The following is a 20,639-nucleotide window of genomic DNA, read 5'->3' as shown; positions in this document are numbered from 1 at the left end:
TCGTCCGAAGCGGGAGCGGGCAGAGCCGGCTCAATCCCTCGCACGCTTCCCACACCGGAGCAGCGCCATGTGGCGATGGGGAAGGCTCAACAAAGCAGCCCTAAAAAAGCAGGTCTGTCCGCCCTTCCCGGGGATGCAGCTAGTGCCTGTGCCCTCCTCGGCGGGCTCTCGGCTGGGGAGGGAAAAGAGCGGCAGTGCCGCGGCGCACCCCCGCGACGCGGACACGCACACACAAACGCACACGTCTGCGTGTAGATGCACACACGGACACACAGACAGGCTACTCCGCGCAGCCAGAGCAAAGTTTGCCCGGGGGCAGCCCCGCACCCGCTCCCCCCCGCCCCCTCCTCCCTCCCCGCTGGCGCTGGCCCCCTCCCCGCCCCCGCCGCTCGGCCCTCCCGGCCCGGACACGGTGTCAGTCACGGCGGCGGCTCCTTTCATCTCCGCCGCCCCCGCCCCGCCCCGCCCCGACGGCGGAGGGAGGGAGGGAGGGAGGGAGGGCGGCAGCGATGCTGAAGTTGCGCTGCCGCCGCCGCCCCGCGCCCCACCGCCGCCCCCCGTGGGGCGCAGCCCGCCGGCTGCGGCTGAGGCCCCGCGCCGGGCGCTGAGCGCGGAGGCGGCCGGGGGCGCCGTTCCGGCAACTTTTCCCCTGCCCGCGGGCGCGGAGGGAAGCGGGAGGGGGGTCACCTCCCCGCCCGCTCCATCCCTCCCCTCCTGCCCTCCCTCCCTCCCGGGACTGTTTCTTCCTCGGCCCCCCGCCCCTCGCGGTGCTGCCGAGCCGAGCCCGGCGGTGCCCAGAGCCGCGGACAGAGCGGCGGACAAAGGCCCGGTGGGTGCGCGGCACGGGCAGCGCCGGCCCCTTCCCCCGGGACGCCCCCTCCCCCTGCCCGCCTCCCCCCAGCCATTTTAACTCGGTCCCGCCGGGGTGGTGGCAACTTCGCTCGGAGGCGAAACGCGGGCGGGCTCCGCTCCCCTCCGCGTCTCCTCGCCCCCGGGGTGAGCCCGGGTCCCGGGGGGATGGAGGGGGGTCGGGTCTCCTGGGGGGCGGTCCCTGGCGCGGTCGGGACCCGGGCGGGCGCATTTCGACCTATTCCGGCCGCGCGGCGCGTCGGGGCGAGGGTCCCCGGGCCGTCGGTGTCGTGCGGAAGACGGGGTACCTCGGCCCCGAGGGGGCGGGCGGGCAGGCGGGGGTCTCCGGCTGCCGAGAGCAACCCCGAGGAGTTCACGGGATTTTTCCTTCTTCTCTCCTCCTTCTCCTCCTCTCTCCTCCTCCTCCGCCCTCCTCCTCCTCCTCCGCCCGCTGCTCCTCCCGCTCCCCTTCCCGCGGCGGGCCGGCGGCCGCAGCAGACGCCGCGCTGCCGTGAGGATGCCGCAGCTGCCGGGGGCCGGGGGCGGCGGGGGGGACCCGGAGCTCTGCGCCACCGACGAGATGATCCCCTTCAAGGACGAGGGGGACCCCCAGAAAGAGAAGATCTTCGCTGAGATCAGCCACCCCGAGGAGGAGGGCGACCTGGCCGACATCAAGTCCTCCCTCGTCAACGAGTCCGAGATCGCCCCCGGCGCCACGGGGCACGAGGTGCGCGGCCGCGGGGGCTCCGCGGGGCAGCGCGGACCGAGGGGCGCGGGATGCCGGCGGCTCCGGCCGCCGCCGCGGGGAGGGAGCTTCGGCAGGGCGCTGGGGACAGATTTCCCATAGGAAAAGAGATCATTCCACCCCCAATCCTGCCTCCGGAGGTGCGCCGGGCAGAGCCCCTTCCGCGCTTCGGCCCGGGACGAGAAAGTTGCCGCGAGTTCCCCGACGGTGCGCTGGTTTTAGACCTCAAGCAGCCATGAAATTTCCTCAGTAAAACCAGCGGGGTCGGAGCATTAGCTGTAAACTCTTTAAGGGATTTGCATAAAACTGGGAAGAAATTCCCGACTCTAAAATAACTTCAGGGTGAGCGGGGAACATGCCTTTTTAAAGAATTATTTAAATTTTTTTTTAAATTTCCCTTTTTTTTTTTTTTTTTTTATTTCTCCTAAAGATCTGCTAAGGAGGGCAACCTGATTTTCATTATTATTTTTGGTAACTTTTTACCAAGAGCGTTTTGACCGCCAGTGTGCCAAATATTTTCCAGAAATTATCCACTTTCATTAAATGCGGGGTGCTTCTGTTAGAAACGCTTTACAAAGCCCTATAGTTATTTACCTTGTCATAAAATAATAGTTTACACAAACGTTTCTGGTACAGTTGCCTTCCAAGCGACTTAAGAGGAAAAAGAAAGATGCTTGTCTTGTGCTCTTAACTCTTCTCTTCCTTCAAGAAACTGTAGCAGCGTGATTGATAAACGAGCATCCCTACAATGACTTTTCTTCTTTTTCTTCTTTTCTGATGGTGGACTCCTTGCGGTCAGGTTTCCAGGCAGAATCAAGCACAGGATTCCTACCATGATAAAGGCAGAGAACACCCCGAGGAAGGTGAGACGCGCGCAGTCCTGTCTTGCAATATTGTCCCTCTGAAACCCTTCACTCAGTCCTGAAACTGGAACTTGCTTTCTTTTGGAAAACATAAATTGCAAATCTTTTGGAGGGGGGAGATGCCTGAGCGCTTTCAAGGCGCTTTTAAAAGGGAGCTGAACGTGCAGCGCGTTTATCTTGAGTGACCAAATGGTATTCCAGTTGTTTAGAAACTGATAAGTAGGCCAAATGGATCTTCACTGAAGAAATAACTATTTTTAGGATATCAGCTTAAATACATCTTATCTCTTCACTCATACAGTGTACAGTTGTGTTCAGAAACCCTCTGCTTTTCCCCATAGCCAAATTCTGTCACTTAAATCTCCTCTTTCCAATCTAAGTATGAACACATCTCCTGCATTTTTTAATGTGCCAACTGGTTAATTTTGATTGAGAAGGACTGAGGAAATAGCAGAGTTCATAAAATATAATTTAGAAAGCTGGACATGCGTGCAAAGAATGTGTGCTGTAGAGGATGGGAGATTATGTTTAAAATCAAATGCTTATCATCACGAACTAAACCAGATTATAAATTCCATATAAAGACATACATAGTTCAGTCCTGGTGCTTTCCAGGACTCCGTGGCCATCTTCCTCCAAATTTGTAATTAAACAGCCTGAAAGCAATCATGTCCATGCTCATAGTGTTTGGGCAGTGAGGAGGAGTAGTTTTCAGCTGGATAGTTTTCAGCTCTGCATCTTAAAACCTCACTTTCAAGTAGCAGCCTTGTCAATGGGCATTTAGGTAGGAGACTTGTTCACCCTATTTGCAGGGCCTGGACTCAAACACTTTATTTTCCTAACAAATAGCCTCCCTTTCTTGGCTTTCCTCTTGACTGTACTGTGTGTGTTCAACAACCCCCCCTCCAAATTGTTAGGATCTCCTTCCAAGACACCCCTGCCCTTTAATTGTTCCCAATGAGCATAGCCAGAATGAATTGTTTGCTGCACACACCAGCTTAGCAAGAGAAGGAAATTATTCTATCCAGTTATCACAGCTTTGTCCTCCCTTTCCTAACAATGATGTTGAAAACCCATACTGGCAATAATTCTAAACTGACAAATATTAGAGGCATGTATAAAATTGGAGAAAACTGCTACTTGAGAAATGTGATGTCATTGCTGATGTGTCTACTTTGATTTGAATGAGTACTAGGAAAATTATTTTTGAGGCTATTCTGTATTTTAAACACAAACTCCTCACCAAGAGTATCTGTTCCTTTAAGAATTAACTCTTCCTAAAAAAAATGTTATTAAAAATTATTTTGTATCATTTTCTGTCAGCAATAATTTCTATGAGTAATTTCCATGCATGCAGAACATTTTTATCTATGCACAGTACCTGTTTGAGTTCTCTAACTCATGAGAAATGCATATGTGAAGAATAATGTAATCATTGTTTCATCTTCCATAGGAAAGCATCCAGACAGTGGCTTATACAGCAAGGGACCATCATACTCTGGTTATTCTGGGTATATCATGATGCCAAATATGAATAACGACCCATACATGCCTAATGGATCTCTGTCGCCACCCATCCCCAGAACAGTGAGTTATCTCTTCCAAAGGCTGGTTTTGGCAAGCTGGCTTTCCTCCTCTTTGGTCTGCAGAGTCTGTTTACAGTGGGGTCTTGTGGGTAGCTCCAGTGACAATGAAGGTTGAACTTCTGCTGTCCAGAGCCTCTGTGCAGTGGTGTTTGAGGGCTCTTAGAGCTGTTGGTCATGAGCACAGTGGAAAAGCTGGGATTAATGTCTGTGGACAGGGCTGGGGGCTTTGTGGGGGTAGCCCTGGTTTGCTACTGTAGGATAATGTATGGCAGAATGATGTAAATGCTGTCTTTGTAGTGACTGGGCAGATGTGAATTTTCTGGCTTTAACTCTTCATTTGTTGAGGAAAATCAAGGACTGGAAGCAGAACTGCTAAAGTTGCATGACAGTAAGATGAGAAGATTGGGATTTTTTTTTTCCTTCAGATGTGGCATTGCTCTTTGCTGATTGATATTTATTTTCACCATCAGTTGGTCTGCATGAAGGCTTTATGTATCTGGCAGCATTGCTTTGAAACATACTCTGTGTCTTCAGCCAGAAATTGTGAAATGGTCGTTTAGGAATTAATATCAACCATGATGCAGTAGTTACAGCTTTCCCTTACATTGTGGCAAGCACTGATTCTTCCAGGTTGGTCCGTCTGTTTCTGTCGCTGTAGATGCATGTTTAATGGATTTTAATGTACTTTTAATTCTGGATAGCCAATTCCCATTTATTTTTGTAAGCCTCTTGGTATACATATAGAGCAATGGAGAGGCACTGTTAAAATGAGCTGTGGAAATTATATTAGTAGAATCGGAGTGGAGCAGGAAACAATTTGCTTGTAGGCATCGTGCTGGAAAAATGCCACTGCTGTTATGTGTGCTGTGGTGGGAGAAGTTAAATGCTGTTACTTCCCTGTGATAAAGCAGTTTTCCCTCTTACTGACTTAGATTTTTTTACTTGAAGGTCTCTGTCATGGCGTTGTTTTGCTCTCTGATGTTCTTGATTTTTATTCAGAACTGTGGCATTTGACTTCAAAAACAAAAAGAAGGGGGCCTGATCTGTGTTGGTAATTTGACAGCAGCAAACCATGTTAAATTAGTGTATATCTGGAGTCAGAATGACAGGGTGCTTTGGCCCTGGGAAACACATGAATCTTCATTTGAAAGATGAGGAAACTCATGCAATATATTGTTTTCTATAACTGTGGGGTTTTTTTGTGTATAAATTCCAGTTCAGACGCCTACAGCCATTTAGGGTGAAGCATGATGATCGCAGTCTGTTGATATTTGTTGTTGTAAACGTTGTTCTACAGAAAACTTCCTTTTGGATGTATCATAGGGAAAAGCATGCAGCTTTTCAAGAGACTCAAACCTCCTCTTTGGAGGACTAGGAAACTTCAGACTTTGTTTTTTCCCTTCTCTTTGCCATGTTACCTTCCTAAGGAAGTCCTGAGTGTTAGTGCATGGCTTGGAATAGCAAACTCCAGTTTAATTATTCACTGAGAATTTTCTCCATATATGCATGCTGTGGGGCTGCCAGTCTTTACAGATCTGGTATCAATGCCCTCAGAACATCCTGCAGAGGCTCTTGTCTGAAGTACTTGAGGAACTGTCCTTTGTGGGTGTGGTGGAGGGGAGGAAGGGGGGGAAAAGCATCTTGTTTTTAATTGTAAAGCTGCCTGCTGAACATCTGAGGGGCAAATTTACTTCGGTGCTGCTCTTGCATGTTACAGCAGCACCACTATTTCAATAAAGCAGTGCCGTTGCAGGGCTGCGATGTTGACATAAGCCTGGAGTTCTTTCAGTTTAACCACAAGGCTACACGCTTGAGTTATTAAATAATTTTTGTGTTTAATTGAACTGTAATCTTTGCTGGGCTCGTAGCTGGCAGTTGTGTTTTAACGCGCGAGATCAAACCGCGGCACCCACGAGGTGACACGCTCGCTCTCTCCACGGCTCTCCACGGCTCTGGCACTCGCCTCCGTGGGATCCCAGCCCTCCAGCTTTGCTCTGCCTCCCCTTTCCAGGGCAGCCTGCTGGGGCTGGGGCAAGGAGCAGCTGAGATCAGCGAGCACTGGAGGCAGAGGTCTCCCCTGGGGTGTCCTAGTCCCCAGCCATTTGTGCCTGGTGTGTACCTGCGCCCTGCTATTTGCATGACAAAGACGCTCCTTGTTGATGCATCTGTTGCCTGGAGGTGTTAGCCAGGATTAAAAAGGCGCCCCGGGGCGCTGAATCTTTGTTTCCACCTTGGGAAGGACCTGCGGACTGCAGACTGCCCCGGGGATGCGCCCCTGGGGACTGGTGTCCAGGCACAGGACAAGGACCATCTCTGAGAACCGAGAGCAAAGCTTTCCTGGAAAGGGAAAAAAGTTTCTTTCATCACCATATCTAGAAGGGGAAAAAAAGCCTTTCCTTTTCTTTTTTAAAAAAAGAATGCTTTAGGAGCTTGCTTTGTAAAATTAAAAAGACAAATCTATAGTCAGACGCAACTTGCCTAATAAACAGTAATAATAAAAAAAATGAAGGTCTAATTTCAGTGCAGCTTTTGGAAAGGAGAGGGTGTTTGAGAAGGATTTAGAATCTTCCAAAATCTGCTGTTAGAGAGGTCTTGTCTTCCCCATTTTCCTCCCCCTTTTTTGTTTTTTAATTTTCTTATTTTACTGGCAACTGCTTTGCTATTTCCAAATTGTGTTAGTAGGAGCAGGAGGGTGTTAATTGCACGTTCAGTAGGAGCCTCATGCCACAGTATGTGTCCTTATCAGATAGGTGGGTGAGTGGGGAGAAGAGCAGCAGTCGGTTTGCTGCAGGAGAAGTGGCATGTGATGGTACCAAACCACAGCAACACCTGGTGAACGTGCATCCTGTGTGCTCGAGATATCTCTTGGTGGTTTCTGAGCATCGAGGGGGTACTGAAGATGGGAGGTGGAGATAGCTGTTTGTTTTCTAACGTGCAGGGTTTTTTCTTTGGTTAAGAAGACTAGTTTTGGGGAGGAAAAGCTTTTTTGGCACTGTGATGGGAACGTGGGAACAGAGGAGGTGACTGAAGAAGGATCATTTCTTCACGTTGTAAATTCATCCAGAAGATAATTTTGGATTTATTTCTCATGAATTAAATTTCCTATGGAAAGACAGGAGATTTCTGCAACCTGCCTTTGTTGTCTGTTTTTATGTGTTCTTAGGGTCTGGGTTTCTTTCTTCTGGCTCAACTGTAGCAGCTGGATGTGTTAAATAGGTCGGAGGATACAGTGTATAAACATTTTATGGCAACTTGCACAATGCAGCATATCTGAAAATGACAAGGAATTATTTTAAGAGAGTAGGATTGCGAGGAGCAGTGCAGGACTAGCCCAAATTTTGGATATTCTTTGTGTGTCTCTGCATGGCAGGGGGTGTGGAGTTAGTTCCCATTTGAAGAGCTGATGTCCCAGGAGATTCAGAGGCAGAAATGGCAGGATGAGGGTAGAAACAGCAAAAAATGAGTGGCTACGGAGCCTCTGTGAGAGGGTTTTATTTCACTAGGTACATCTCCAGTTCCTCTGGAAGTGAGCTGATTCACTTACTTGTGGGGAAATTTTGGAGCCCCGAGGAGAATGTATGGGAGCTGCAGAAGGACACAAACCTGTTTTTTCATTGTATTGTCTTTTCCTGGGAATTTGCTTCTCCTCACTATGCAGTTGTAGGGAATTGCTGGGAGCTGTGGTCAGCTGGAACCTCCCTGGCCCAATGTGAAATAGGTTTTCACAGTGCAGAAGCTGTGGCTTGGCTCCTGCTCCCGTATCACCCACCGGAAAGCTTTGCTCTGATTTTCAAGTTGGCATTGGAGCAGGATGCTCTGGGGGCCCTGGGCAGCTGTGATCCTGTCACAGATGTCTCTCTTCCCTCCATGCCTGAGGAAGTGGGCAGCTGTGGGGCTCCAGGAGCCAGAGCTGCTCATCCAGCCCCAGAGCTCTGCAGCTTCACCCTGCGCGGCGCGCGGCTCCGCAGCGCAGTCCAGCGATGCCCGTGAGCTCCTGAAATAACTTGGAAACCAAGCGCAGGGGAGCACAAAGCTTCCTGGCTGTATGCAAGCAGAACTTGACAGAGTGTATTAGTGTTTGCCCGGGGAGGAATACTAGCACTATTTTCCGAGGTGCTCGGCGAGTCGTGCCAAAAGAATAGGCAGAACCGGCAAAGAACGGGAATCTGCTCAGCCCCAATAGCGGGACCTGGTTGCTGCAAACGTGTCTCTCAGCTGCTCTGGCTCTAGCAATCACGGCTGATCCCTCTAAGTTACAAATCAGGCCGCTGAAACATAAATCCAAGCTGTGAATGGCCATGGGATGAGTTTTGGTGGTGTTTTCTTTCTCCCACTTAGTAAGATGAATCGTCCATTTGGAAAAGGAGACAGAAGAAGTTACCACAGTGCCTCTAGGTTGTCCTTGTCTGAGGCTTGGTCTGGTTGCTCCTGATCAGAGCTCCAGGCAGAGTCTTGGGTATAGTTCCCTGTTAGTGATCTTTGGTACATACTGGTGAAGAGAGCACCTTTTCAGCTTTCACTGCCTCCTCCTTGTCACATTGATGCAATTAGCAAATTATGTAACTGTGAATGGGCCAGGGGAAAACAAAATGTTCTCCTGACGTCTCAGTGCAGAGGCAGCAATTGTGTGTGGCTTGAGTAGAGGCATTATCAAAAACCCCACCCATTGCACATCATCAAAGTTGGAGCTTTTGTATAGCAATACCTGCCTGTTTATGTCCTAAATATCCCTTTTTTCTATTTATCTAGGAGCTGATTCAATATAAACTTTAAATGGTAGAGCCGCTGCTTACTTTTTAAAGTGGTTTAAGCAAAATGTCATTCCTGTCTCTTTTCCAACTTAATCCCAGCCCAGAAAAAATGTTAATAAGAATAGCTTGTTATGGGCTGCAAGTGCCAAGGAGGATATGGCTCAAGAAGAAAGCCTGAAGCTCCACAGGTTCAGGCATCAAAAGAGGAAAAGGCTTTTTCCAGATAGTTGCAGCGCTGCATGCCTGCAGGCACTGGAAAGCCTGGGTACCGCAGGCCTGGCTTCTCTTGAGTACTTAACTTCTGTTTATAGTTAGTGAAAATGCCTCCTGATATGGGAAGGAAATAACCCACACAAAAGCATTTTACTGCTGCTTAATATTTCTGAAGTCCTATCAGAAGCATGTGCTTTTTTTTTTTTTTTTTTTTTTTTTTTTTTGCTAGTAGTAAAACACCATGTTTCTCAAGAAGACAAAGAGACAAACATGCAAGAGTCTGTTTTAATATGGTGGACACTGAGCATTTTGTGATGTGAGGTCTGTGTTTGTGTCCTGCTGTGATCCCCTGTGCTGCTCTCACGTGGTTGGACAGTGGTCCAGCAGATCCTTCCTGAACCATGTGCTGTGATGCTCCAGCTGTGCATATATGGCTCCCATTGACCCCAGCTGCCAGGTCCTGTGTAGCATGCATCTCTCTCCAAGCTGGTTTTGGTTGTAAGACATGTTTGATATGGGGACAGTTCTCCTCTGCTGTTGGGTTTGGTCCCCTTCTGCAGAACACTGGTGGCAGGAGGCACAGCAGGAGGTCCTGATGGGCTGCTCCAGCCCTGGCACTTGGGGATTAGTGTCTCTGTTTCTCCGGCCCCTTGTAAGCATTAGATTCACTTAAGAAAATTGCATTCAGAATAACTTAATCTAGCAACCCAGTGGCTTCTATTTGAGTCTTGGATCTTGTGGATATGTTTATTTAGTTTGGGATTCCCACTTCAAAGGAATCTGTCCTCTCAGCAAGAAAGTGATTGAGCACTTAAATAAAAATGTATTCATTGAATCTTTGGGATTGAGCTGAAAGTGCAGTTAACAGTAAAAGAGAGTTAACACATGCACCAACTGTGCTAATCAGTCAGGAATTGCCTGCTCTCCTAAAGGGGAAGAAAAGGGACCTAAACTGCCTGAGGAAAAGTGGCTGGCCTTCTTCTTCCATGGCTTCTGGTGGTGGTGTTGCTTGCTGGGGCTTCAGGATGAGATGAAGGACTTAGAATATCTTTGCTGTGTTCTTCAAAGTTACCAAATCCCTTGTGTAGAAGAACATTTTCATGGAGCTCAAAGGTCGACTCAATGATTGTTTATTTTCTTTAAATGGCTGTGGATATAGGTAAGGTTGAGGCATAAAATCAATGGGATGAGCTTAGTCAGCAAAAATTACAAGTGTAAAGTTACGGGGCTTTGATTGAATATTTATAAAATGGGCAGCTCAACTTAAATAGTGAGTGTAGTGCTGTCAACAGCTGTAACACATAAACCAGAGAATTGCTTTGGCTAGGAGTTATTAAGCAAGCCAGAGAGCAGTTAATTCCCAAAAGCACTTTCAGTACTCCAGCCCTGCACTTCAAACAGAGCCGCACGAGCCAGCGAGCAGGTCTGCTTCTCCCAGACCAGGCCAGGAGAAGGAGTCCCCTGGGAGCAGGGACTTCATGCAAGTGTTTGTACCTTCTGACAGTGCTGGTGCTTCAAAGGAGGAGGATGCATGAGGTGTGAGGCAGCCCTAGTCATGCTCCTTTGGCAAAGAGTAGCAGAAAGCTGCTTGTATGACCTTTATTTTTTTTTTTTTTTTTTCCTCCTCCTTGCTTTTTGGGTGCTGCACATCCAGCACAGTGCCAGGCAGCCCTGCTCTGAGAAACCTGGAACTTGTGGGAGCTGCAGTGAGCCCCACAGTGTCAGCACGAGGAGTGAGATTGCACAGAACTGGAAGGCAGGATGCTGAAATCCTGTGGATGCCGATGACAGCTCAGCTTCACCTTAGCTGGCTTGAACGGAGGTGTGGATGGGATTGCAGTCATTATCCAAAGAAAACCAGTCTGGAAATGGTTTGATTCATCATGTATGTTTAAAAAACAGTGGAAGGCATCATGGGACAGTGGGGCAGCTGTGTTGGCTCGGAGGAGGAGAGTGATGAGCTCTAAAATGCTATCCCTGTAGGCTTTGTACTTCTGAGTAGGCATCCTAGTGACACTGGCTGCTTAGAGCTCTCTCTGTAACTGGTGACTTAGCTGTGCTATAAGGCTCTATTTCTTCAATTTTCTGCCTTTTTCTGTGTTTCAAAACTGCCTCAGAGGTTTATCTTTGTGACCGTCTGTTGTCTCTCCACAGTTCTGGCGTATCTTTTTGCCTTGATCTTTCTTCATCCCTATCAAGTCTTGCATTGGCAAGCTTTGTCTGGCATAAAAAAAGTACAATGTGGAGGTGATGATTAAAGGTGTCAACGCTTGTCAGACACAGACCACGGTCTGGGAGAAGGCTCTTTGCCTGCCAATGTGCTAAAATGCAGATAAACTGTGTCCAGCAATGCAAATATGTTTACTTTGCTTAAATGCCATGATCCAGTGATTTGTTGAGGGTCTCTCCTTTCTGAAGTTTGTGTGGTGCTGTATTGGGTTCAGGAAGCTGCATTTACAAGTGGTAATTGTGTTTTTCCTCTTTATTTTGCTCCCTGCCAGTCCTGTATTTCCTTCACTGCAGTTTCGTATCATTCCCTTGTGCCCTCACAGTGAGCAAGGTTCCTGCCACTAATCCATGTTCTGTTCCATGCTGGAAAATTCCATTGTACTTCTTCTTCAATTAGTTTGTGCAGAGTGGTTTCATTCTCACATCTGTGCCCTCTCCTCAATTTAGGCTTTGTGGCAGCTTGTTCCATCCTTGTGGTCTGGTCAGCAGCACTTCTTAAACTGTACCTTAAACTGAAGAAACACTTGTATACAGAAAAGTTGAGGTGAAGCCGGAGAATAGCTGGGCTTGACCCAATGCTCCGAACTGGGGGAGGCTAATTTCTCCCCTGAACCTCTGGATGTGAGTGTAACAGCCATCCTTGTGTAACAGCCATCCTTGTGTTCACATCCAGGGTCCTTGTGTTCACATCCAGGGTCCTTGTGTTCACATCCAGCTCCTCCTTTCCCAAACACCAACGTACGTGCAGGCTCAGCCTCTCGGGGAGCTTTGGGAGTGGGTTGGGAGCTGACAGGTGAGCGAGGGTCAGGTGTGGGAGCCCAGGGAGATGGGGCAGGCAGGGCAGCCCAGCTCCCCTCCTGCCTGCTGGAGAAGGACACGGGAAGGAGCAGTGAGCTCACCCAGCTGGCACTGGGAGAGCTGCTGAGGATACTGAGGAAATAAGCCATACATTGAATGTACTGGAATACATTTTTAAAAACTAGTGGTTAAATTAGTTCACCCCCTTAGAATGCCCCTTGTTTGGCTGCCCTCTGACAATAGCATGCTGGGCTGTGTTTTGGTCTGGTTTTTACAGCCCGATTGCCTCCTGCACACAATTGAAATTCAACTTTTAAAAGAAAAGTTTCAAATGAATATGTTGGATTTGAAAAAATTGTTACTCAAAGCCTCCTGCACTTTATTTCATGTCTAAAATACTCTTGCTGTAGGAAGGAAAGGAAGCTGTGCTGGATTTAAAGGAGAAAGAAAATAAATAAAACTTTAAAAAGCTTAGCTCTTAAGTGTGTGGATTTTTTGGGTTTTGTTGAGACTTTTTTTTTCTATCTCAGTTATTTGGTGGATATTTCTAAGATAATAGCACAGCAATCCTATTTGAGATGTAAATCTTCAGAAGGAAGGATTGGAATAGAAGAACCACAAGAAAATGCTAATTTATTAGGCGACTCCCCAGACAGTTTGACAGCAATATTGCAAACACTTCTTTTTTTTTTTTTCTTTTTTTTTTTTTTAATAACTGGCAAATATAATCTTCTTATCAGAGTGACCTGTAAGAGGATGACTTCATACTTTGTAATAAGGAAATATTAACAGACTGTAGGAGAGCTGGTCAAAACGCTGTCTTGAAACATTTTTTAGTTTGAGGGTGCTTCCAAAACAACTTGTGTTGGGAGCTTTGCCTCTTTCTTTGACACTTTAAATCCTTCCTTTTATTGCTTTTTCTTTCCGAGGATATGTGTGTAAGTGAGAATAATGCAGGCTAATGGGGCAGAACAATAAATATTCAGTTGGGAAACGTGGTTGAATCAAAGCCAGTTCAGAGACCCCTGTGTTTGGGGCACAGGCAGACTTCCTAGGAGAAGGAGATCATAGCAGTGGGTTTGTGAAGCTTGCCCAGCTTCAGGGCTCCAAGTAAATACAGCTGGATAGTTACACAGTAGTGCTTACTGCCCAAAAAATGCCCTTCTCCATTAAATGAATCTCTCTGGCCAACACCTAGTGGACAAATTATTTTTTCATGTTCAGTCAGCAGAAGAGCCTACAGGTGGGTGTTGTGTTTTTCTTCTGGAGGTGGTGTGTCACAGCCCAGGAACTCACAGCTCACAAGCCAGCTGTGGGCTGACATTGGATTTTCTTGTGTTACCTGTGTGCCCTCTCTCTGCTCTGCTGGGTTCTCCCAGGAGGGGATGGCTGGTTAAGCCAGTGGCTGAGATTTGGTCCTAAGAGGTTAAACCAGGACTGGCAGAGGTGCCTGTGGTAACATAAGTGCTGCTGGTAAGTTATAGCTGTTTTGGGGCTGGAGCAAAAGTTTGTGCCTGTGCAATTAAGCATGAAATAGGTAAATTCTGTGTATAATTGCCCAACCTAGAGTGTAGCATGAGGACCTGACCCGTGGAAATTGCGGTGTGTCAGTGACTGGCGGCGGATTCCTGGGAAGTATCCCTGGCGCCCACGCTGGCACTGGGGTTGTGTCTGTGTTTGTGTGTGTGGGTGTTCCCCCCACTCCACCCCCAAAAGCAAAGACACAGTCTGGGAAAAGACTTCTGCAAATGAGAACCTGAAAAAGCAAGATTTGTTTGGAGTCTTAGAGGAAGGTGATGGCAGAGGTTGGGAACAAAGTCTGTATTTCCTGAGTTCACTTTGGGAATTTACTTGAAAGACAGCTCGCTTCTAAACATGTGTTTCTTAGGTTGGTTTTGTTTTTTTTTTTTTTTATGAAAGCAAACAAGAAGTCTGAGAAAGTAAAAACTGAGATGTGTGTGGTGGAGGGAGGGAAAATAAGAGGATTAAAGCCAGTGCAGATAGGAAGAAAGTTTGTGTCAGTCGTGGTTGTGGCTGTGTTTCATACCTAGCCTTTGAATGAAGGAGCAAACAATCTACTGAAGGTTCTACATAAAAGCAAGAAGAGGCCAAAGAAAATAAGCCCAAAAATGTTTTGTCAAAAAAAGAGACTTGCTGTTTTTCCCTGCAACACAACAGCACCCATACCTTCCCCCTTAGTTTTCTGTTTGCTCTCTCCCCTGCAGGGGAGCAGGCTGTTTGCTCTCAGCATCATTATTTTCATCCCCCACTTTAGTCTCCCTCCCTCTCAGAAGTTCAGTGCAAACACAATTAGATAACGAGCATGGTGTGCTCTCTCCTGGGAACCTGCCATTGATTCACAGCTCTTGCACACAATGTGCTGGGAATGACCAGCCAGGGTTTCTCTGTCAGCTGCCCTGGCACCGACCTGGTGGGAGTTTTATTGTTTGCTGTGAGGGTGGGAAGATTTCAGAGCAGCTTTTTGGGATGGCATCTCGGCAGCAATGGCATCTATCTTCCTCTTCCAGCCATGGTGGGCACCTGCCAAGGCCTCTGTGATGTCTGTGCCCTGTGCCTCGGCAGCCTCTGGTGGGAAGAATGGTTTGCAAGGAGGTGCCGGCTCATTTTCAGCTGGAAGCTTTAAACTTTTTCCTGGGCATGCTGAAATACCTTCTATTTAATCCACCAGAGTGCAGCCAGGCTGTGCTCACTGGAGCACAGCTCTCAGCTTCCTATCCGTGCTGCTTAGGCAGTGTGCCCCAGTGCCATTGCCCTGCCTGGGTTACCCAGGTCATCTGTGGTGTTTTCTTTTGTTTCTTCACACCTCTGTAGCCACAGCTGACACACTGTGGCCACAGCTGGTGGCTGCAGGTCACCAGCACCACAGCCAGACTTAAAACTCAGTTTGTTGTGGTCTGCAGGTAGTCACCTTGAAGGGATTTCAGTTCCTGATTTCAGGAGCTGGTGAGGTTGGTCGTCGGGTGGCTGGCTCTCTCTAATGTGGTTACCAAAGGATCCTGCATGAGGAGAAGCTGTGTCTCTGCTTGGGCACAGAATGCTGCCTGTGCAGGTTATGGAGTGGGCTGCAGAGGGTGAAAACCTGGCAGGCAGCCTTCAGGTGCCTCTTTTGGGCTAAATAGTGTCTCTTGAGTTTCACTGAAGAGCAGCAAAACAGGAGCAAGCTTTCAAGAAAAAGTATCAAGTAGCAAGGGAATCCTCTGTAAATGAGCACAGAAGTCCCCGGAAGGGAAAATTAGCAGTAATTATAGTAAAACATACTTTTTCATCATAGTAATGGTTTGACGTTGAAAGGTAGGGTTGCAGCACCATGCAAAAGTTATTTTTCTGCTGTGTCTTCATAGTGGTGAGTGTTTTAGAGACCTTTGCAATGCTGTGCATGTTACTTGCTCAGTTTTTGGAGGCTGGCATTCGTTTCCAGATACTTGAGACTCCTCGTGGGATAGGCAGAAGTTGAATTAGCTGTCCTGCAGATAATGGCAGCAGATCCCTCTGTTTACAGTGAGGGGTTCAGCTCCCTGTATCTTGCCACTCTTCCATGTGTATTGCTTTACAAGCATCCCTCTGCTTATCAGAGTGAACACCAGAGTCACAAAGAATTAGTCCTGATTTTAAAAAGCAAGCTGTGCAGAGGAAACAGTAAATTTGTTGGGGATGGCAGGAGAGTAGAGGGAGGAAAAAACTCCAAAACCTTGGATTGCAACAGGAGAGACTTCTGTCCTGATACTAAAAAGACAGTAAGCTTTTACATCTTGGAAAAGAGCTTGCTATGTTTGACTCTTAATTTCAGCCTCAGTATGGTTAGTGTGTTAAGGAACACTCAAAGTGAAAATGAGACAGTTTCCCAGCCTTGAAATGACAGGGACATAAGCTCTGTGTCCATAGGGAGGGAGGCTAGATCCCTTTGCTGTTGTCTTTGAGTCGGGGTTTTAATGACTACAGGGAGGAAAGGCGTGTTAGTATAGCGAACAAAAACGATACAGCTAAGAGGAAATTATTTTTATTGCTAATACATGGGTGCTCGTAATGTTTAATTCCTTACAGCTTATGCTTTATTTGCACATTCTTCCTTCCTCACCACTCTGCACACTGTAGCAGCAGGACCATATTTCAAAATTACTGCTCTTAAATGCTCCTATTCCATGGTTTTACCATGAATAAAAATATTTGTCAGAGTTGCCCTGGTGCTCAGACTGGGCAGCACACACAGCTGCTGTGCCCTCCTGGGCTCTTGCTTTTTACATCCTCCTTATCCTCCCTGCTTTCTACTGATAGGTTTTTAAAGTTCGCTGGAAATATTTTTTCACAGTAATGTAGATTTACATTTAATTAAAATTCAGGACAATCTTTTCTTAATAGAAATTTACTTTTGTTTTCACTAGCAAAGCCAGGTGAGAGGATGAGCATGGGAGCATTTGATGCCCCTGAAAAAAATATTGTGGCAAGAGTAGTTTTAAGGCAGCCCAAGAGCTGTCTGTATGACTGGAGGAGAGGGAGCTTTAGATAAAGCTTTGCAGTGTTTTATACTTTTAGGTCGTTCTTTATCTTTTTAGATAGTTAATGAAGGTTTAGTGTTTGTCTGCCATGTGCATGTTTAAGGTGAGTGAAAGTCAGTTTGCTACAAGAGCTGAGAGGGGAGACAACAGCCTGGGAATCTGCATTATTTTCCCTTGCATCAGGTGCTAAAAGTCACTAAACATACTGAGTGTCACAATATTTTTTCCCAATTTGACTCGCTTGCCCAATCATATTTTTACTTCAGCCTTTAGGCTTGAAAAAGCATGTGCATAATCAGTTCATTTTGTGTGGTCTAAGCTATAAAAATGCCCCCTCTGTTCTTTCCATATGAAAAACGTGTTTTTAATTTTGGGGAACTTATATAATTTTCTGTGCTTTCTTTTGTATCTCAGATTAAAAACAAATGCTGCCTTCCCCTAACTTTGCATGTTCCAATTACGGAGTTGTGAAAATAAGTCATCCTTCAGCTTTTGTTACTTTAAAACAGCTATCGGTGATGTCAGAGTCAATACTAAAAGCATTAAGAATGCTGGCAGAATGTAATGCAGCTGCAATCCAACATGATGTTGGAAATGGGGTTGAGAGCATAAAGGCTTTCCATATTCCCAGGGCGCACAACTGCTCGCGGCCTTGGCTTTGATCTCTTCAAAGGCTGCTGCCTCCTCCTAGATGGAGAGACTTGGCTGCCACTCGCTCGCATTGAAAAAAGGCAGAGGTCTCTATTCAGGCAGAAATCAATCACTGTGCAGAAACAATTATGTGTAATTCAACCATCATGAAAACAGGGTGAGATTATGGGTTTGTTACCTGAGTGACTGCGTGGAGATGGGGAGCAGCGGACGCGGGAGTCCTGCTGACATGCCACATCTTGATGACAATTATAGACACATGAATGATGTGCCGGGCGGGGGCGGCAAGATGACAAATGCTGGTCACGCTGTCCAGCAGAGCAGAAAATGAGGTTACAATTGGGAGATAATGTTTGCATATGTAACCATATTTCAGCAAGCTGGGCAACTTCAGGGAATGGCAGAGACTGGCGATCGTAAACAAAGTGCGTGTGTGCCATGACTCTCGGCTCTCCAGGATACAGAAATGTGCATGGGCAGTGAGAAACCCGGGTGCACGTCCTGGAGCTGCTTGTTTAAAACAGCCCAGAGGCGTTTTGGTCCGGGGGTGGGGGAGGGGAGGGAAGAATTGCCTGGGAAAAGGAGAAATCTCCAGAGCCTGGCCCTCAGAAGGCAGAGGAAGCAAGCCTCAGGACGGGGTGGCATTAACATGGCAATGAGGGATGAGGAGCATCCCTGTCTCCTGCTCCGCTCCCAGCGGGGATTTTAGCTGGCCTCATGGCAGCGCATCTCTGAGAGAGAGCATCTGCACATTTGCATGGTAACATTTTGGCTGCAATAGGCTGCTGGTAGTGTGACGTGATGCTGGAAATATCTTCTGATGTATAATGGCCTCCTTTAATTAGGAAGTTATTTTTTTCTTCCCCTGAGTGGTAAGCGATAGCTGTCTGTCTTTAAAAACTGGAACTGGCGTGTGCAGTATTTGCTATGAGAATATTTATTTAAAGTATTATTGCTTATAAAGTCTCAAAATAGTTTTCCTCCCTAAAAGACAAAATAAAACACAGATGACTGATTATAAAATGGTATCCCTGCTCACTTTGGTACACAGGATGAGCTTTACCTTTTATACTGCTCGGGCTTAGACATCAGAGGCTCAAGAAGCTGCTTTGAGTTACAGATCTTCAAACAATAAGTCAAAACAAAAAATCAATCCCTCCAGTCCCTGGGTGCAGTTAGCTAAAGATAAAAGAGAAAAATAAAGTTATGCTAAAGCAGATAGAGGAAAGGAACAGATATGCCAAGGAAACACAGAGGACAAGTGCAGAGTTGAAGTGGGCCTAGTGTGAGCCAACATCAATGAATTTTTATCTTATCAAAAAGTTTTAGGGTTGCCAATTCTTTTCAAACTGGATCCACTCTGCTCCAGGGCTGCCTGAAGCGTTGTCTTCAATAAAAATTGCTTCTCCCTACCCCCCACATACCTCCCTCTCACTCCTAAATGTAATCACATGCAGGGATTAGGCTGCACCTCACTCAAGGTATGAAACTTCTCTGCAGACTTCAACAGTAAAGCAAGGGCTCTGATAATCTCTTGTCATTACAAATAAGAACTGAGATTTCTTTTTAAGTATTTGGTGAAAGATGCATAATCTCAAAAAAAAGTAAAACTATTTTCTTCTGGGGTTATTTCTTCCCCCACCCTGCCTCCCAATAAATTTAAATTACAAAGGAATTTCTAAAGTAGATTTTTTTTTTTAATTGATTGGAGTCCTTTAACATTTTTTCATAGCTCTTTAATGAAAATTTTAATGTCTGTTAACTGCCTTTATTGACTCAAGTATGTGTCTTAAGCCTTAACCTATAAAGAGGAGAGCATTGCACCTCAGTGTTGTGATATGCAACCTAAACCCCTCTGTGTGTCTCTTCAGGACTGAATCCCAGGAGTCTAATCAAACAAAAAAAAGCCTTTTTTGGAAAGAGATCCATTGGCTTTGACCTGTTTCTGTTGCCTCTTTTGGGGTGTTTCTAATAGGGGTGAGCACCTGTTTGTGCACTGTAGGGAGGAGTTTGAAGTGTCTCTTGGCATCCCTTGATCAGGACAGCTGGTGCTGGTACCCATAAGAGGCAGACAGGAGCTGGTAATGCTTCAAGAAATAGCTACAGAAAACATATCTATCCAACCAAAAGTGAATAATAGACCTAGGTTGTACACTGCATTCACAAATACCTGGAATGAACTGATATTCAAAGGATTTTGGGAAGTCTTGTTGATGTGCAACTTCAGCTCAGTAGCTGGTATCTCAGGGCCTGTTTCCCCATCAACAGTGTGGCATAAAATCCATTTCAGAGGTGGGCAACAGAGCAGAAGAGGAAGATTCAAGGTATGCAGATTAAAGAATGCTAAGGCAAGGTTATTGATGTTAGGTCTTACTCTTCAGTGAGAATTTGAGGGGGCGATTTCAGACAGCTGCCTGGTAAACTGGAGCTGGATCTTCTCACTTCAGGCTGTTGAACTGCTGCCTTTGCTGCTTTGAGAAAAACAGAAAGCACTTTTCTACGTGAACAGTTGCATGAGCTGCTGCAGAGGTGTTTATGGGATTGTGAACTGAATAGGAAAAGGGTTAGTGAGTATAGATGTTACTGTGAAATATGGTATGGAATACGTGGCCCACGCTGTGAAAAGAGATGGTATCTCTAGTCTCTCATTTCAATTAGATGGAAGCTACTGTAGGTAACTACTTAGAATGAATGTTCATCCAGTTATTGCCTTAAAAAAAAACCACATAAAAATCTGCAGCTAGATAGTTATTCCCATTCATCTCTGGGTAGATTACATCCTAAAGATAATATTTTTTAAATTGCTTTCATAGTTCTTATGGTTGTCTTTTTTGAAGTGAGGAGCAGCTTGCCATGATACCTCTCAACAGCAGCAGCTGCACAGGGAGCTGAACTGGGGCTGAAGGCTGCTACAGCTCCGTGTTGCAGACCTGCTTTTGTCCTTAGCCAGTTTTGATTTCCTTCAGTCCAGCTGTAGGTGAAGCCTTGTCATCAGTTAATTGTCAGCCTCTCAAAAGAAACATTCTATGTTTTTTGGAGGCAAAAATGGGCTTAGTACTCACAATGCTTGGTATTGGATATAACGCCTGCTGTCTAGTGTAGTTTTGCAAAAGCCAGTGGGAAGACCAGCAGTCCTTGGGATGGCTGATACAGAGCAGAGATCTGCAAAATTATAATCCTGCCCAGAGGAGGAGGATTTGTGAGGCCTGTGGTGCATTGTGATCTTTTGTGTCCTTCCTGAAGAATGCTATGCACAAGCTGCAAAGAGTGTTGGTTTGAGTCAGGATGAACTAGGAGACTTACAGGGCTTAAGCAGCCCACTCTGAAATGGAAAGTGGCTTAGTTTGAACTTCTGGAATATATTTTGCTTTTTTGTGTATTTATTTGAAGGATTTGTCAAATGGAAGCAAAGGTTGAAGCAGAGGTGAATGGGAACTGCA

The 20,639-nt window shown here is 46.5% G+C and overlaps 1 protein-coding gene across 7 annotated transcripts in view; it reads left to right on the top strand.

Annotated features, from left to right (window-relative positions):
- Window positions 1-543: 543 nt before the first annotated feature.
- Window positions 544-20,639, top strand: part of LEF1 (lymphoid enhancer binding factor 1) — a 70,465-nt gene continuing 50,369 nt past the window's right edge. For 4 of the 7 annotated variants that reach the window (XM_056489406.1, XM_056489402.1, XM_056489407.1 and 1 more), the window contains exons 1-4: window positions 544-829; window positions 1,348-1,576; window positions 2,394-2,457; window positions 3,911-4,044. In XM_056489406.1, the coding sequence (XP_056345381.1) occupies window positions 1,367-1,576; window positions 2,394-2,457; window positions 3,911-4,044 (408 nt within the window). In that variant the 5' untranslated portion in view covers window positions 544-829; window positions 1,348-1,366. Of the gene's footprint in view, window positions 830-973; window positions 1,577-2,393; window positions 2,458-3,910; window positions 4,045-20,639 lie in introns of those variants that run through there. The other 3 variants (XM_056489405.1, XM_056489403.1, XM_056489401.1) reach the window with 2 other exon arrangements.

The sequence above is a fragment of the Oenanthe melanoleuca genome, chromosome 4 (assembly GCF_029582105.1).
Source record: "Oenanthe melanoleuca isolate GR-GAL-2019-014 chromosome 4, OMel1.0, whole genome shotgun sequence".
Classification (NCBI taxonomy): domain Eukaryota; kingdom Metazoa; phylum Chordata; class Aves; order Passeriformes; family Muscicapidae; genus Oenanthe; species Oenanthe melanoleuca.
This window is presented reverse-complemented; position numbering and strand designations above follow the sequence as displayed.